The sequence below is a fragment of the Pristiophorus japonicus genome, chromosome 9 (genome assembly GCF_044704955.1).
Source record: "Pristiophorus japonicus isolate sPriJap1 chromosome 9, sPriJap1.hap1, whole genome shotgun sequence".
Taxonomy (NCBI): Eukaryota; Metazoa; Chordata; class Chondrichthyes; family Pristiophoridae; genus Pristiophorus; species Pristiophorus japonicus.
In genome coordinates, this window is record NC_091985.1 from 89,615,900 (window position 1) to 89,634,539 (window position 18,640).

The window sequence follows — 18,640 nt, forward strand, 5'->3', positions numbered from 1 at the left end:
GATGAAAACTTTGGATGAAATGGATGCAGCTAAGCTTGTCTGCCATGTACAAAATTCAACCACAAGAACAAAAGAAAAAATAGGAAATGCAGGAGTAACCTTCTTATCTGAAAGGGATGTACATGGTACAGATTACCAGCACGGTGGTGGTACAAGAAACCTTAATGGGTGTCGAGAAGGAACTAGACAGGTTCCTGTCAACAGCTCAGATTTAGGGTAGGAACACTGGATAGGTGGGCTAGAAGCTCTTCCCCCTACTTGAAACTATTACTATGTTACTATTAGTTTTCAAATATTGGGAGAAAAGCGGTCTATTTCAGTTTGCCTTATTTATCGATTTTAAAATTCGAACAAAATGAGGGTGATTTTCTGTTTCCCCCTCTCAATACAAGAAATTTTAAAACAAATTTTGATTAACATGCACTCTTATCGTCAGGTATGCGGTTCTTAAGGTGCTGGACTCATTTTGCTGCTCTATCACCGAAAATTAATCAGAGTCCAAGTTTTAGGCCTTACTGTCAGAATGTCATCAAGCACTGGGTGTTTAAAACAAGGATGAATTGAGCAATTACAGCTGTGAATTCCCATCCATCTACAGTCAGACCCTATATTATAAGTAGCATCTGGTGCAATATAGATTCACCATCAGCTTGGATGACTGTTTCAACGACAGATGAGCAGAGGCAGAGGTGGAGGAGGGTGATGTTATGGAGGTGGATGTAGGCAGTTTTTAATGATGTAGAGGCTACGGGGTCGGAAGCTCAGCTTGGGATCAAATAGGATGCTGAGGTGGCGAACAGTCTGGTCAATTTGTGACAGGGAAGGAGGATGGAATCAGTACTGCAAGGTACGGATTTTGTAGTGGGGGCCAAAGATGACTGCTTCGGACAACGGGCAGTCTTTACATCAGAGCAAAAGACTGAAATATCTTCCGGAGTGATTTTCCTAATCATATGTGAAGATTGAAGGAATAAGGAAGCATTTAGTCTTCCGACAGAATTTGTACTATGTATATATACACACATTTAAAAAATAAGATTGTTACACACACACACACTCACAAAACAATGCAAATTTGTTACAAACAATCCATTTATTGGCTTTAAAATAACCAAATAGTACATCTAAAACCACTTCTTTTTGGCACTAACCTATATAGTGGTTAAGTCTTTAACATGCTCTCATGAGTACTCACACAGTAATATGATCTGACCGTTTACCCATGGTTTATCATCATACTAATTGTCCAACAAAGAATAGTACATTTGATGCCGGCATCATATATTTTAATAAATGCTCAGCAATCGGAGAAAGCAAATAAAGGTAACAGAATTGGATAAAAAGACTGGATATCGAGACACATTAAAATTATTGTAAACACACTAAGTCCAGCAGCATGATAAACTTTATAAAGTTTAGCAAAACTGAGGGCTAAAATGCACTCTTGAAAGCATAAACCCTAGAACCATGAGTAAAGCACATGATCTGAAGACAAAACCACTATTAAGTTCACACCATTGCATCTACAAATGAAGTTCAACAACAAATATCGCAACACCACATCTTTAAAGATTACATTTTGTACAAATGTATTAGCTCGTCTCCAGTTTCTACAGTTTTTACAGTTCTTTTACAGCTCTACATATAACAGTTATGAAATATGTCAATTAAATAGCCAGAGGAGCTGTCATAAGAGCAGTCAAGAAATTGAGGATGTTTCGAGCAAAAACTGTACAAGAATTTTACAAATTCAGCAGAGTGATTTTTGTTTAATTACAATATTTCTGTAAGTAAGCAAAAAACTACTGTCTATATATTAGAAACTTAGTGAAAATTCTACTAAACACATTTACATACATACACAATTTCTGCTGTTGTGAATTCCTATGTATTTTGACTGAAAAAAAATCTGCATATCTTTAAAGGAACAAAAATTTAGTATTTGAAGCTTCTTGGGTCTTCAGAAGATTTATACGGTTAATGGGATTCTCAGGTATATGTACAAAACAAATGTTCTCCATTGTTCGTTAGTGGTAGCACCAACACTCCTTTCCATTAGTGTCAACAGTACTACTGTCTAGGAGAAGAAAAAGGGAAAAACGTGGTGAGATCTAAATTGGTCCGATTCCAAATGTCAAAGACAACCAGGTCAGACTTAAAGTTGGAGCAGAAATATAATGTTTGCTCTATTCTCCTCTCCCCCTTTATTTCCCAACTCAACATGTTCCTCCACATTTTGTCATTGACTTGAAAGGTCAACGGTTTCTCTCTCCACAGATGCTGCCTGACCTGCTGAGTATTTCCAGCATTTTCTGTTTTATTTCAGATTTCCAGCATCCGCAGTATTTTGGCTTTTTGCATGAGCCAGCGGTTGATTCCGGGGTTCAACGGAGGTGCAGTGCTCCTGGCGTTAGCAGTTTGCACCAGTGGACCAGCAAAGGAGAAATAGTGGGAGTGAAACCCAAGAACCAAGAACAGTGAAGATCAGGGAGCCAAGATAGGGTGAAAGGTAAATCCACAGGATCAGTGCAGATGAGGGAGCTGGTCTGAGGAATCGCAACCTCTATCAGGTTACCCCTCAATTTTCTCAACTCTAATGAAAAAGGACCAACTTCTCAAGTCTTGAACTCTTCATAACTTGAACCTTCACCCCTGCTAACATTCCAGTGAATCGATATAGTATCTTTTCCATTGCTTTTATATCCTTCCTATAAGGGGGTGCCCAAAACTGCATACAATAATCCAATGCAGCCTAAGAGTTAGCACAAGCTCAACAATATCTCCTTTGTCTTTAGACACACAACCAAGCATCAGGTTTCCTTTTTTATGGCCTTATCTATTTGCACTGCCACCTTGAATGCATCTGCTCTATTTAAAATCTTAACATTTAAGGTGTACTTTGTTCCCCTATTAATTCCAAAAGGTATTACTTCATTGAACTGCATCTGCCACTTATCTGTCCATCCTGCTGGCCTATCGATGTCCTGCTGCAGTTATTCATAATCCTCGTCACAATTTTCCATTCCCACTCCGCTTCCCATTTGGTGTCACCAGCAAAGTGTGCTATTACCAAATCGAGACTACTTGTATATATACACTAATTATCAGCACTCCCCGTGAAACATTACTCAAAAACAGAACAATTTGAATTTATATAGCGCCTTTAACATAGTAAAGTGTCCCAAGGCGTTTCCATAGGAGGCTTTATCAAACAAAATTTGACACCGAGCCACAAAAGAGAAGTTAAAGATAGTATTAGATCAAAGGAAGAGGCTTATAATGTTGCCAAAAAGAGCAGTAAGCCTGAGGATTTTAGAATTCAACAAAGGAGGACCAAGAAATTGATAAAGAAAGGGAAATTAGAATATGAGTGTAAACTAGCGAGAGACATAAAAACAGACAACAAAAGCTTCTATAGGTATGTAAAAAGGAAAAGATCAGCAAAAGTAAATGTGGGTCCCCTCCAGGCTGAGACAGGAAAAATTATAATGGGGACTCAGGAAATGGCAGAGAAATTAAACAAATACTTTGTGTCTGTCTTCACAGAAGACCCAAAAAAACCTCCCGGAAATAGTAGAGCACCAAGTAGCTAGCGAAAATGTGGCACTGAAATAAATTAGTATTAGTAAAAAAAAATACTGGAGAAATTAATGGGACTGAAAGCCGATAAATCCCCTGGACCCGATGGCCTACATCCAGGGGTTTTGAAAGAGGTAACTATAGAGATAGTGGATGCATTGGTTTGTCATCTTCCAAAATTCCATAGATTCCAGAATGGTTCCCGCAGGTTGGAAGGTAGCAAATATAACCCCACTATTTAAAAGAGGAGGGCGGGAGAAAACTGGAAATTACAGACCAGTTAGAGTGACATTAGTAGGGAAAATGCGAGAATCTATTATTAAGGAAGTGGCAACAGGGCACTTAGAAAATACTAATAGGATTGGGCAGAGTTCTGAAAGGGAAATCATATTTGACAAATCTGTTAAGAGTGTTTTTTAAGGTTGTAACTAGCAACAGATAAGTGGGGGGGGGGGCAGTGGATGTGGTGTATTTGGATTTTCAGAAGGCATTCGATAAGGTGCCACAAGAGGTTATTAAACAAAATTAGGGCACATGGGATTGGGGTAATATACTAGCATGCATTGAGGATTGGTTAACGGATAGAAAAGAGAGTAGGAATAAAGGGGCCATTTTCGGGTTGGTAAACTGTAACGTGGGGTGCCGCAAGGATCGGTGCTTGGGCCCCAGCTATTCACAATCTATATCACTGATTTGGATGAGAGGGCCAAATGTAATATATCCAAGTGATGATACAAAGCTAGGTGGGAATGTAAGTTGTCAGGAGGATGCAAAGAAACTAAGGGCATATCGACAGGCTAAGTGAATATGCAAGAACATGGCAAATGGAATATAATGTGGAAAATTGTGAAGTTATCCACTTTGGTAGGAAAAATAGAAAAGCAGAGTATTTTTTAAATGGTGAGAGATTGGGAAATGTTGGTGTCCTTGTACATGAATCAGTGACAGTTAACTTGCAGGTACAGCAAGCAATTAAGAAAGCAAATGGTATGTTGGCCTTTATTACAAGAGGATTTGAGTATGAGTAAAGATGTCTTACTGTAATTATACAGGGCCCTGGTGAGATTGCATCTGGAGTAGTGTGTACAGTTTTGGTCTCCTTACCTAAAGTAGGATATACTTGCCATTGAGGAAGTGCAACAAAGGTACACCAGACTGATTCCAGAGATGGGGGGTGGGGGGGATATTGTCCTATGAGGAGAGATTTAGTAGACTAGGCCTATATTCTCTAGTTTACAAGAACAAGAGGTGATCTCTTTGAAACATACACAATTCTTACAGGGCTTGACAGGGTAAGTGCAGGGAGAATGTTTTCTCTGGATGAGGAGTCTAGAACCGGTGGGGGGGTCAGTCTCAGAATAAGGGGTAGGCTATTTAAGACGGAGATGAGGAGAAAAGTCTTCATTCAGAGGGTGGTGAATCTTTGGAATTCTCTACCCCAGAGGGCTGTGGAGGCTCAGTCTTTTGAGTATATTCAAGAACAGAGATTGATAGATTTTTGGATATTAAGGGAATCAAGGGATATGGGGATAATGCAGGAAAGTGGAGTTGAGGTAGATGATCAGCCATGATCTCATTGAATGGCGGGTCAGGCTCGAGGGGCCGAATGGCCTACTCCTGCCCCTAATTCTTATGTTCTTATAAGAAGATATTAGAGCAGATGACCAAAAGGTTAGTCAAAGAGCTAGGTTTTTAGGAGGAAAGAGGGGTTTCGGGAAGGAATTCCAGAGTTTAGTGCCTAGGCAGCTGAAGGCACAGTCGCCAATGGTGGATGTGCAAGAAGCCAGAATTGGAGGAGCACAGATATCTGAGGGTTGTAGGGCTCGACAAGGTTACAGAGATAGAGAGGGGCAAGGCCACGGATGGATTTGAAAGCACGCACAGGCACAACTTTGAAGTCTAAGAAGTGCTCCCTTTACCCATAATCCTTTCCGTTCTTCGGTCCAAACATATCCATGTGGTCAAATTCACTTTACCTTTATGTACAATTATCTTTGCATGGTCTCTCATCTGGTATCATATCAATTATTTTAAAAATCCATATAACCCACATCCATTGCATTGCTTTTATTTATCATCCAGTTATCTCTTCACAAATAATTCTAGAAGTTTGTTTAAGGATATAGGGCCCAAGTTTCCACATGATTTGCTCCTGATTTTTAGGAGCAACTGATGGAGAACGGAGTATCTTAGAAATCGCAATTCTCCACATTTAAGTTTTCTGCAGTTCTAGTCATTTAGAACAGTTTCACTTTTGAACAGAATTTTCTTTTCAAAAGGGGGCGTGTCCGGCCACTGACGCCTGATTTGAAAGTTTCCACAGTGAAAACGTACTCCAAACTAACTTAGAATGGAGCAAGTGAAGATTTTTGTAGGCGTGAAAAAACCTGTTCTACACATTAAAAAATCAGGCGCAGGTTACAAATTAGGCGTCCAGAACGAGGTGGGGGGGGGGGGGGAGGGAAGTCATTAAATTCTACAATAAATCCTCAGTTATACTTATACAAATATTATACAAATAAATCCAACCTGAATAAAAATTTATAAGCAAAGAAAAGATTAAATAAACCATGTTCCTACCTGTGTGAAAGTGCTTCAGGCAGGGAGAATGCTGCAGGAAGCCTCACAAGTTGAGGCAGCCGTTCCCGACGGCAGAGGGGGGGGGGGGGAGAAAGGTAGGGAGGAGGCAGCCGTTCCCGCGGGGGGGGGGGGAAACGCAGTGAGGACTCGACCGACCGCCGGCAGTAGCCGTTCCCGCCGGCAGTGGGGGGGGGGGGGGGGGGAGGCTGCAGGAAGCCTCAGAAGTTGAGGCAGCCATTCCCGATGGCGGGTGGGGGGAGGGCCCCCCTGCCGTGGGTCGGGCCCGTCGGGAAACGGCTGCCTCAACTTCTGAGGCTTCCTGCAGCCTTCTCACTGCTGGAAGAAGCCTCAGTGCTGATCATGGAAGGGCAATGTGGTTTTATTAAAAAATGATAAAAAAATTGAACAGCTGCAAAGAACTACAAAAATGGCCGAGTGCCAATGTTTCCTTCACACTGCGCGTGCGCGAACGCTCCAACGTGCACGCGCAGGGTTGCCGGCACGAAAAAAAACTCATTTAAATGGTACCCGCCCCCTCCTACTTACAAAATCGGCGCGAGTGGTAGGCTCCGCGCCAAGCTGATATCGAGCTGCAAAGCGCTCGAGAATAGCGCGCTTTTTTTTTTCAGGCGCCGTTTTCGGCACGAAAAACGGGCGCCCAGCTCGGAGGGGCGCCTGTTTTGCCGCGTGTGGAAACTTGGGGCCAATGTGTCCATTAGAAATCAAAGTAGAAATCAAGTAAGAATAATTAACCTATAATTTCTTGCTATATCCCATTTTTTTGGAAAGGGTCATTCCATTCTCTGGCAGAATTTTCATTTCCACCGAATTCTGCAAAGTTAGTCAGGGCCTCTGCTAATTCTAGCTTAGCATCCCTCCGGATACTTGGATATAAATCATCAGGTCCCAGTGATTTATCTATCTTAAATTTGAGTAACTTCTTTAGTACCTTGTTTTTGGTTGTATCTTCCACTAACTGTTCTACCCCCATCTCTGGTAGTTTTACAATCTCAATACCCACCTCCTCTGTGAAACCTGTGACAAGTACTTATTTATCTCATTGCCTCATGCTGCATTACAGGCCTACATCCTTTCATCTCTTAGTGGTCCCACCCCAACTCGTCTATCCTCTTGCTATTAACCTACCTATAAAAAGTAATTTTACTGCTTTTATTTTATTTTTTAAAAGACGAATTGGTTTTCATACACCTTCTTGACTTTCTGATCACCTTTTCTCTAGCTTTCCTATATTCTTTATATTTGTCCCAGCTTTCTTTATTATCTGCTAAATATTTTTTTAGTACTGAATTTTAGTACCCAATATCTCTATTGAATCATGATCCCATTTTTTCTTTTTCTTTACAGGAATATACTTAATTCATACCTTTTTCATCTCCTGTTCAAATATTTCTCATTGTTGATGTATGTGTCAGTTTTCTTTCCATTTAATCTGAGCACGATCCCTTTTTATTTAATTATAATTTGTTTTATTTTGCCGGTCAAGTATCCTCGTCGACACCGTTTTCTCTTTCTATTTTTCATGGAACCTAATTACACTGTGGTCACCATTTTCCCAATGATCCTCTACTTTCTCTCCTTCATTACCTAGAATCTGGTCAAGTAATGCTTCCTTCCTTGTAGGAGCAGCAACATATTGTCTGAGCACTAAAAAAAAGAAACTCCCTTTCCTCACCACAAAATATTCCCTATCCCAGTCTATTTTTAGATAATGGAAAGTCTCCTACAATTATGATTTTATTGTTAATGTACACCTCTCTAATTTGTCTTTCTGTACAAAGTACCAGCTCACATCTCTCCAACCTATCAGAAAATATCCTTAATTTTGTCATTTAATTTAGGTTTCATGGAGACCAGCATTTTTTAAGTCTTCACTGCCCTCTCGAGCCACTCCCATGACACAGCCTAGACATATCCTGGCAGTATTTTATTGATTTTAATGCAAACACGTCCTTTGAACAAGCTTTGGAAGCTAATCCAGTGATGCACAATCTTGGAAAACACATGAGTATACAGCAGTATACAGTCATACGTGATTTTCGCATTTACAGAAATGTCCTCAGTCCAATTCGAACTGTTGGCTCACATGCACATCACTGTTGTAATCATCACAGATTTAGCCCCTAAAACTTCAGCATCAGTGAAGCCAAAAATGCACTACAAGTGACAATATTATTCAGTAGGTTGGAGATGTCTTTCAAAAAAGAGGGAGGGGGAGATTTCTCTGTACTGAAAGTAACCTTACCTCCTTTATTCTATAGCCTGAGAGAGGAAACTCTACCCTACAACAAATGCACATTATACCTGACCCGGGAGCACTCATCAAAAAAGGTGGGAATATTATTACTTTCCCAGTATAGGCAAAAACAATTACATTAATTATCTACTCCAAGACAGAATTCAAACAGTAATCAGTTTGGGGAGAGGAGGAAAGAGGAAGTCAAAACATAAAATCATAAAAAGAAAGATAAAATCCTAAAATGGAGTTATAATTCATGCATCAATTAAATCTTGCTTTCACCCACTGACATTTGTAACATGACATTCTGTGACAGGTATCATCTCCCCAGCACCTGTAGATTATTTTACAAAACATGTGCAAGTTATACAATTTAACAGTTACACTAACTTAAGTTGTGCTTTGCAACACAACTTTGGAGTTCAGGTGACTTAAGTAAAATCACTTCAGCTCAGCTTTTATAGTTTTATATCAATGCTTCTTCATTGTGTGAGAGCCATGCCCCACTCCAGACCAACTGTTATTCCAAATGTAATATGGCATCGTAATGCTCCAAAACTATGCACAATACACAGGAATATCCAAAATATAATCTTGAAACCCAACCCACTCCTTCCAAAAAACACAGCACTTTCTCATTTGTAATCTGTGTATCAGCAATAAACTAAAAGGTGATAACAGGACAAGACAAATATTGTATTTTGTAAATATTTGATTTCAATAGCAGTTATACCTCCTCAGGCATAATAACATGGTGATACAAGGAGGTCTGCAATTATCACTAACTGATCATCTGTGAACTGCTGTTTATGTTCTTGCCAGTTATCATGGTGAGTTCTTCGGAAATTAGATAATGTTTTCTTCACAGTCAGCTATAAAACAAAACAGAATTTTAAAACACCTCAGTGGAATTTATAAATGTAGATTCTTATGAACAAAGTAGAACAAAAATGAATCAGCAAGTATCTCAATCTATGCAGTAATTGAAAAACAATTATGTGCTGAATTTGCTGAAAAAATAACAGCATCTGAACGACGTGCTCGGTTATTAATGTGCAAATCGGCCAACCACTTGTGGCAAGGAAGAGATATCCTGTGAATTGAGCATCATCACAATTTGCTGGACCATCGGTGCCTCTCACTTTGCGAAAACGGCATCTCGCCCTTAACTTCCCCATGAGTTTCATTAAGTTGCTGCATTTGCACATTAAATTCCCATTAAACATGCCACAGAAACTTAAGTCTAATAATTAAATAATGTATGTACCCTTTTAACTACGTGATAATTGTTAATGACTGCCAATCAGCTAGTTTCTGTGGCCCAAAAAGTAAACAATTAAAAGTGTGGCGCCTCATTCCTTCAGGTAGTGAATTGTTGTTGGGAGATTTCTAAAACATCAAACTTTATTTTATTTTAAAATCTTACTTTTCCTTTGTGTCTCTTTTGTCTCTCTCCTTTAATTCAATCTTTCTTTCCCTCTAATTCACCCTCCTTCTCAGCCTTTCCTGTGCTTCTTTCTCAATCCTTAAATTTCATTGGTTAAGGAGATACACTGCTTGTCCCATCATTCACCAAGGCCCCAGATGCCCTCTTGCACTCACTCATCAGTTATCCACTCGCACATCCAGCAACTTACGGGGCAATTTTGTTTTGAGCTGATGGGTGCAGGAAAATTAACTAATCGGACATGCCACAGGATGGTCTGGTGCAGAAAATTTGGGGAATGATATGTAGCAAAGAGTGAAGTATAAAATCTGCATTCTTCCAAACAAATGGTGGTGCACATTCGTGCTCTAATTCTTTCCTTACTGATTAAACAAGGTACAAAAAGCACATTCTGAAAAATTTATGTTATAAGAAGCAAGAGATGCACTGAGTTTGAGAAATGGAGTGTGCTTCAGCTGCAGCATGGAGCTCAGCAAAGAGGGCACGAGAGAAATCAAGCATGGAAGTTACAAAAGTGTGGAATAGGGTTTCAGAGGCAGTGGGTGTGAGGCAGAGAACAATAATATTGGGAGGTGGAAGGAATCAGTCTTGGTATGGTTTTTGAAACTCAACTCAGTCCCAATGTTCAAATTAAGTTCTGTCTTACCCACAACATGATGTCTGAGAAGAGTTTGGCATCATCAACGTCGTTGTGGAGAGATGGTGCTGGATGTCAACAGTGTACAACAGAAATTGACCCTGTGCTAAAGGGCAACATATCCTTGACATTCAACAGCTTTACCATCACCGAATACCCCACCATCAACATCCTGGGGTCACCATTGACCAGAAACTTAATTGGACCAGCCACATAAATACTGTGGCAACAAGAGCAGGTCAGAGGCTGGGTATTCTGCAGCGAGTGGCTCACTTCCCGACTCCCCAAAGCCTTTTCACCATCTAGAAGGCACAAGTCAGGAGTGTTATGGAATACTCTCCACTTGCCTGGATGAGTGCAACTCCAACAACACACAAGAAGCTCGACACCATCCTGAACAAAGCCCGCTTGATTGGCACCCCATCTACCACCTGAAACATTCACTCCCTCCACCACTGGTGCACCGTGGCTGCAATGTGTACCATCTACAAGATGCACAGCAGCAACTCACCAAGGCTTCTTCGCCAGCACCTCCCAAACCCACGACCTCTACCATCTAGAAGGATAAGGGCAGCAGGCGCATGAGAACACCACCACCTCCCAAGTTCCCCTCCAAGTCACACACCATCCTGACTTGGAAGTATATCGCCGTTCCTTCATCATTGTTAGATCAAAATGCTGGAACTCCCTCCCTAACAGCATTGTGAGAGTATCTTCACCACACAGACTGCAGTGGTTCAAGGCGGCGGCTCACCACCATCTTCTCAAGGACAATTAGGGATGGGCAATAAATTCTAGCCCTGCCAGCGATGCCCACATCCCGTGAACAATTTTTAAAAAAATGTTTAAAAAAAATAGGAGGTCCAAGGATGGAACAATTTGTAGTAGGACAAGATATTACTGAAGATGTGGTGGCTAAATTAGGACAAGTAGTTGTGGAACCAATCAAGGGCATTCCAGTTGAAGCACACTACAGAGGAGAGAAGGTGGAGCAGGCTGGAATGGCTGACTACATCAAAAACCATGGAAAAGTTAGGAAAAATCCTACAAGATATCACTGGTGACTTTGACCACCATTGTCTCAGTGATGTGGCAGGGTGGAAAGCAGCTGAAAGGATTTGAACTGGTAATTGAGAGAGAAATGAGCAGGGGGCTGGGTGCCAATCGTTTGCTTGATCTTAGGAAGGAAATGATGGTTCGAGGATGGGTGGCAGTGGAGGTGATACAGCGATTAAGGGTCAGGTTTTTTTTTTTTGAGTAGAAAGCTGATGATAGTTTTGAGGTGCAGGGGAATGGTGCCAGTGCAAAGAAAGTCATTTTGATGTCAGTAAGCATGGGAAAGGAAAGGTAGTCAAATAGTCAAAAGTTTGATTGGAGGAAATCATAGAAGAAGAGGTGGGTCTCAGAAAAGATGGTGAGTGCTGAGGCTAGGAAAAGAGGAGAGGAGTAGAGTCAGGAACGTGAGGGATAATCTAGGGGGGGTTTGGGGTGTAGCGGTCAACTGTGCCACTAGTCTCAATCCTCGAGATGATGATGGCCTTAAGGTCATTGTATTTAACATTAAAAGTGAGAATGGAAGGGGTGGGAGAGTCAAAGGAGGCAGCTGGTCACGGAGAAGCACTTGGATTGAACGGTGATTAGCCAGGTCAGTCTTGCAGCCGGTTCACTGAAGACTTCGGACAAGAGAATCTAGAGGTGGGAACTGTACCAGGAGACCATGAAGGAGTTAGTGGGAACAAATGTATCAAAGGATGAACCAAGGTTGCTGTTGCACAAGTCAACAGATGAAGTATGGGTCAGAGAACCAGAACAGAGCGAGTGGGGAAATGTTGCAGAGAGCTGCAGTGAGAGTGGGAAAGATTTTTCCATGTGCAGAGAACGAGGTCAGTGGAAGTGGGCAGAGAGATATGGACGGTGTGACAGATGCAGAAGGAATCAGAGATGGCCTTGTTAAAGGTAACAATTCAATTGGTTTAATGAGAATGAAAATATTAAGCCAATAATTCCACACTAATGTGGATTTAAAAACAGCAAATCAAGTTTATTGGAATTCTTTGAGGATAAAGGTGATTCAGTTGATGAATTCTGATGAATCTTTATTTAAGCATTAATTTGGAGATGGGATTCTACTACACACCATTACCCAAAGTTCTGGCATGAAATGGAAATCCAGGGTTGAGATAATGGTATAGAAAAGGTATATTTCAGTCAATTCTGAACTATTTTTCTTCATTTTAATTTTTTTTTGCTGTAGTTTAGGTTTTCGTGAGATATTGCATTAATTATTCTACATTTATTTTTGCCACCCAGCAAATGGGTTTCCAAATGGGAATTTCCCTATCTGACATGGAGGAATACCAGGTGGGTCAGGTTGCACAAAACATGCTGTGTGTGTTTACCCACCAGTACTCTCACCTGCAGACAGCGATAAATATATGCCGCTGTGACAGATGGCTACAGGCTCCTATTCTCAAGACGTCTGAAAAGCATACTGGATGGTGTCCCTAATAAAAGTAAATGATTAACTGTGGTGCTTTTCAGATAGCATTCTACATTACAATCACAGTAATGTCATGCTCTCAAAGGTACTGCAGGACAGAAAACATATGTTGATCAACAGCTAGTGTACCTTGATTGAGCACACATTGGGTAAGAGGCCATCACCCACAGGGGCTGGCACACCTACTTAACAATGACTGCAGGGAACTACAGATCCAGGTCATCAAAGAAGCAGCAGAGTTGTACCATCTTCTGCAAGAACATTTACTGCTACCATGCAGCATAGGGCTGGCATGTTCAGTGACAAAGCAGTTAGCCTGAAACTTGGCAAAATCTCCTTGCAGGCATGCTATAATGCTGACCTATGGGAGGATGTGGTGTGAAGTGAGCAGCGAGGGCAACCCCCATTGCAACTACCACAGTACCATCTCCATTAGGGATTGGTGCTAGGCTGCTTTTACTTCTCTGCAGACTCACCTGCACCTTGGATTTCCTTTGCCCACCCCTTGAACCTTGGTAAAGCCCGTCAAGATTTGAAATGCCTTGTGTCTTTCCTCATGCTGTAAGAAATGTTGCTGCCTAATTTTCTCATTTCCCTTTAATTGTCTCTCTACTTCTAAATTTAATTGACATGCCATTTTCTGTTGCCTTCACGACTGTGATCCTTACATACATCCAAAGCTGCACCTGAAGCTACGCATGATGATAATATGCACACTACAAAACTGGGTAAAACGGCACACTCCCATTCAGACCAATATAACATCAAGTTCAAATTATTCTGATGCAACATTCACCCATATCAGAAAATCTAGGTTATTTTATCTATCCTTGTACAACACAATATTAGGCAATATGAATGGTATGTGCAGTTTCAGTTCTTACTCAGGATTTCAGATAGGTAATTTTGTATTTTTAATTGGCTTATTTTATGACCAAATAAATCACCACATTCACAATTTGGCCACCAATACCAGTGTGTTCCTAACACAGATGAGGCTGCACACAGGGAGGTTAAAGTAACAGTGACCTCAGTCTTTAATAAGACACTCTGAGGAGCAGGCCTTAGTGGCCAGCTTATATACAGTGCTCCCAAGGGATGCTGGGATCCCTTGGGACTTCAGGGGATGAGCTCCCTGGTAGCGGAACATGGGAGTGCATGCTTTACAGATACACAACATCACTCCGTTCCCCCACCCCCCAAAGAAAGTGTGAAAACTATTTACAAGGTGAGGCGGTCGGGAGCCTTTCTTTCCCTGGTGGACCAACTCGGTACAAATGTCTGTTCTGGTGTGTTGGCTGTGCCCTCGCTGGGCTGGCGTGTTGTTGGCCCTGCAGGGCTGCTGGGTGAGCCTGGCCTTGCTGGGCTGTTGGGCGTGATGGGTTCAATTCCCTGGTCCGGGTGGTGTCGTTGATCCTTTGAGTGTGTGTTGTGGGCTTGAAAAAGGTGGTGTCTGCTGTGGGTTGTTCAGGGCAGTCTGTGAACCGCAGCCTCGTTTGGTCCAGGTGCTTTCTGCAAATTTGTCCATTGTCTAGTTTGACTACAATCACCCTACTCCCTTCTTCAGCGATCACTGTACCCGCGATCCACTTGGGACCATGTCCATAGTTTAGCACATACACAGGGTCATTCAGATCAATTTCCCGTGACACAGCGGCGTGAACATAGTTTACATTTTGTTGCTGCCGCCTGCTCTCTACCTGATCATGCAGGTTGGGGTGAACCAGCGAGATTCTGGTTTTAAGTGTCCTTTTCATGAGTAGCTCAGCCGGGGGCACCCCTGTGAGCGAGTGGGGTCTCGTGCGGTAGCTGAGCAGTACTCGGGACAGGCGGGTTTGGAGTGAGCCTTCTGTAACTCATTTAAGGCTCTGTTTGCACTGCCCGCTCTGCCTGCCCATTGGAGGCTGGTTTAAACGGGGCAGAGGTGACATGCTTGATCCCATTGCGGGTCATGAATTCTTTAAATTCGGCACTGGTGAAACATGGCCCGTTGTCACTGACCAGTATATGTCAGGCAGGTCGTGGGTGGCAAACATGGCCCTCAGGCTTTCAATGGTGCCGGTGGCGATGGCGGTGCTTCCCGACATTATTTCACATTCAATCCATTTTGAAAAAGCATCCACCACCACCAGGAACATTTTACCGAGAAACGGGCCCGCATAGTCGACATGGATCCTCGACCACAAAGTTAGTGGTGCCTCTCTGGGCGCATTGCTCAACTGAGCACATACGTTGCATTGCCGTACACAGGACTCTAAGTCAGAGTGGATACTGGGCCACCACACATGGGATCTGGCTATCGCTTTCATTACTATACCCGGGTGTGTACTGTGGAGATCCGAGATGAACATCTCTCTGCCCTTTTTTAGTAGCACTACGCGGTTACCCCACAAGCAGACAGTCTGTCTGAATCGACAGCTCGTCCTTTCGCCGCTGGAACGGCTTGATTGGCTCTTGCATTTCAATGGGGATGCTGGCCCAGCTCCCATGCAGTACATAGTTTTTTTTAACTAGGGACAGCACAGGATTTTGGCTGGTCCAAGTCCTAATCTGGCGGGTTGTGACAGGTGTTTTATCATTTTCAAATGCTTCCATGACCATCAACAAGTTTGCAGGCTGCGCCATTTCCACCCCCGTGGTGAGCAATGGTAGCCGACTGAGAGCATCCGTACAGTTCTCGGTGCCTGGCCTGTGGCGGATGGTTTGGTTATACGCGGATAGCGCGAGTGCCCACCTTTGTATGCGGGCTGAGGCATTAGTATTTATCCCCTTATTTTCAGCGAACAGGGATGTGAGGGGCTTGTGATCGGTTTCCAGCTCAAATTTGAGGCCAAACAGGTACTGATGCATTTTCTTTACCCTGAACACACACACGCTAATGCCTCTTTCTCAATCATGCTGTCGGCCCTCTCGGCCTTAGACAAGCAACTTCCCTGCAACGTTAGCTTGTTATAATACACACCCGACTCCGTATGACGACGCGTCACATGCTAGCACAAGTCTTTTACACGGGTTATACAAGCAGCTTGTTGGAGCATAAAATGTTTCTGGCTTTCTCAAAAGCAATTATTTGGTTTATTTCCTCATACCCAGTTCTCACCTTTGTGCAATAGCATATGTAGGGGTTCTAAAAGGGTGCTTAACCCCAGTAGGATGTTACCAAAATAGTTGGAGTCGTCCCAGGAACGACCGCAGCTCCATGACGTTCTGTGGCCTGGGCGCGTTCCTGATAGCCTTTTTCTTGGCGTCTGTGGGCTGAATGCTGTCCGCCGCGATCTTTCTCCCCAAAAACTCCACTTCTGTTGCCATGAAGATGCATTTCGACTTCTTCAGCCGCAGCCCTATGCGATCCAGTCGCTGGAGGACCTCCTCCAGGTTTTGTAGGTGCTCGGCGGTGTCCCGACCAGTGACCAATATGTCGTCCTGAAAGACCACCGTGTGCGGTACCGACTTGAGTAGGCTCTCCATGTTTCTCTGGAAGATCGCTGCAGCTGACCGAATTCCAAATGGGCATCTGTTGTAGATGAACAGTCCCTTGTGCGTGTTGATGCAGGTGAGGCCCTTCGAAGACTCCTCCAGTTCCTGCATCATGTAGGCCGAAGTCAGGTCGAGCTTGGTGAACGTCTTGCCTCCTACCAGCGTCGCAAATAGGTCGTCTGCCTTAGGAAGTGGGTATTGGTCCTGTAGCGAGAAACGATTAATAGTTACTTTATAATCGCCGCAAATCCTGACCGTGCCATCACTTTTGAGTAATGGAACAATCGGACTGGCCCACTCGCTGAATTCCACTGGGGAGATGATGCCCTCACGTTGCAGCCTGTCCAGCTCGATTTCCACTCTCTCTATCATGTGAGGTACCGCTCGTGCCTTGTGGTGAATGGGTCGTGCCTCTGGGACCAAGTAGATCCGCACCTTCGCCCCGGAAAAGTTTCTAATGCCTGGCTCAAAAAGGGAAGGAAATTTGTTCAGAATCTGGGTACATGAGGCCTCATCGACATGTGATAGCGCTCGGATGTCATCCCAGTTCCAGCGGATTTTGCCCAGCCAGCTCCTTCCAAGCAGTGTGGGGCCATTGCCCGGGACAATCCAGAGTGGCAGTTCGTGCACCGTGCCCTCGTAGGTGACCTTGACCATGGCGCTGCTGAACCAGTGTACACAACTCCTCATACGACTTATCTGTGGATTTCACCAGAGCCAGAAGATTCTTAATGAGGCTGTAGGTCGGTGCCCCGCAGACCGTGAGGAAGACCGCTCTCCTTTTTGCAATGCTTCCTTCTCCGTCCAGCTCGTTGGCTACAAAGTACTGGTCTAGCCGTTCGACATAGGCTTCCCAGTCCTCATCCTCCGAGAACTTCTCCAGGATGCCCACAGTTTGCTGCATCTTTGCGTTGGATTCGTATTCTCGTCGCCAGTTATTGTGTTCCTAACACAGATGAGGCTGCACACAGGGAGGTTAAAGTAACAGTGACCTCAGTCTTTAATAAGACACTCCAGAGTGAGGAACAGGCCTTAGGGGCCGGCTTATATACAGTGCTCCCAAGGGATGCTGGGATCCCTTGGGACTTCAGGGGATGAGCTCCCTGGTGGTGGAACATGGGAGCATGCTTTACAGATACACAACAAATACAATGCCAGGGAATGTAGTTTATTTAAATGGCTTATTTTTTACCTCTATAGGTTGTGGATCATTCAGGTGAACACTGAGGTTCATCAGAAGCTGTGGCATCCAAGTTGGCACTTCATATGGACTCGACAGGATGCAGGCACTTAGTCCCAATACTCCAGCATGTCGTCGAACCAAATCTATAGTGGTGGGTGAAAAGTATTACCAATTGAATGTCAATGGTGTCAAATTTTCTTATATAAAAAATAATCTTATTGTAGATTTTAACTTTTGCACTTAATTGCAGGTTCACTTTCTAGACAAACGATGCTTGGTAACAAAGTATTAAATGATTACACTAATTGCTGAAAGTCATTTTCTGATATTGTATAAACACAATTTTTACCTGCTGGAGGAATTGTATCCACCACTGCACCTGGGTCCCTTTTCCTCTTCTTTGGAAGTCTGGTCTTGCAGAGCTGTTCAAAGTGACGCTGCATGGGGCAATCCATAGTCAGGAAGTTGCACTGCAGAAGACCACTAAGGGTGGTAGCAGCCATTTCTCTCGTCTGTGAGCAGTAAAAAGATATTCATCAGTTGATACCCACTGCTCACACAATGTGTCCAACACACCATCCTGCGTCATTCATGTCCTTTCCTACAGCACTACAAAAAGCCTAGAATTAATATTTTATTAGTTCACTACAACACGTACAGCAATTTGCCAACTATATATTCCTATGGTTGAAAGTGCAACCTCTGCAAAGTCCTTAAACGTATTGCTGTTTCCCTCCACCTCTCCCACAACTCCGTGTGAATCCCTCTAATCAGGTTCCTACCCCATCAGCAACGAAATAGCCTCAAGTTATAAATGGCATTCTGTGGTTGAACAAATGCATTGTGCTTCCTTAACTCCTCTGCAGCCTTTAACACAGTCGATCACATGATCCTCCTCCAACACCTCTTCTCTACTCTCCCGCAGCATGGGACTGCTCTTGCTGGATTCCATTTTTACCCATCCAAACATTGCCAAAGCG

General features: G+C 43.1%; 1 protein-coding gene across 3 annotated transcripts in view; it reads right to left on the minus strand.

Moving 5' to 3' along the window:
• Positions 1 to 1,074: 1,074 nt before the first annotated feature.
• psme4b (proteasome activator subunit 4b) overlaps positions 1,075 to 18,640 on the minus strand; it is a 229,381-nt gene continuing 211,815 nt past the window's right edge. For all 3 annotated transcript variants that reach the window (XM_070889545.1, XM_070889544.1, XM_070889547.1), the window contains 4 exons: positions 18,010 to 18,172; positions 17,670 to 17,803; positions 9,150 to 9,288; positions 1,075 to 2,077 (listed from right to left, as the gene is read on the minus strand). In XM_070889545.1, coding sequence (XP_070745646.1) covers positions 9,154 to 9,288; positions 17,670 to 17,803; positions 18,010 to 18,172 — 432 coding nt within the window. In that variant the 3' untranslated portion in view covers positions 1,075 to 2,077; positions 9,150 to 9,153. The remainder of the gene's footprint in view (positions 2,078 to 9,149; positions 9,289 to 17,669; positions 17,804 to 18,009; positions 18,173 to 18,640) is intronic.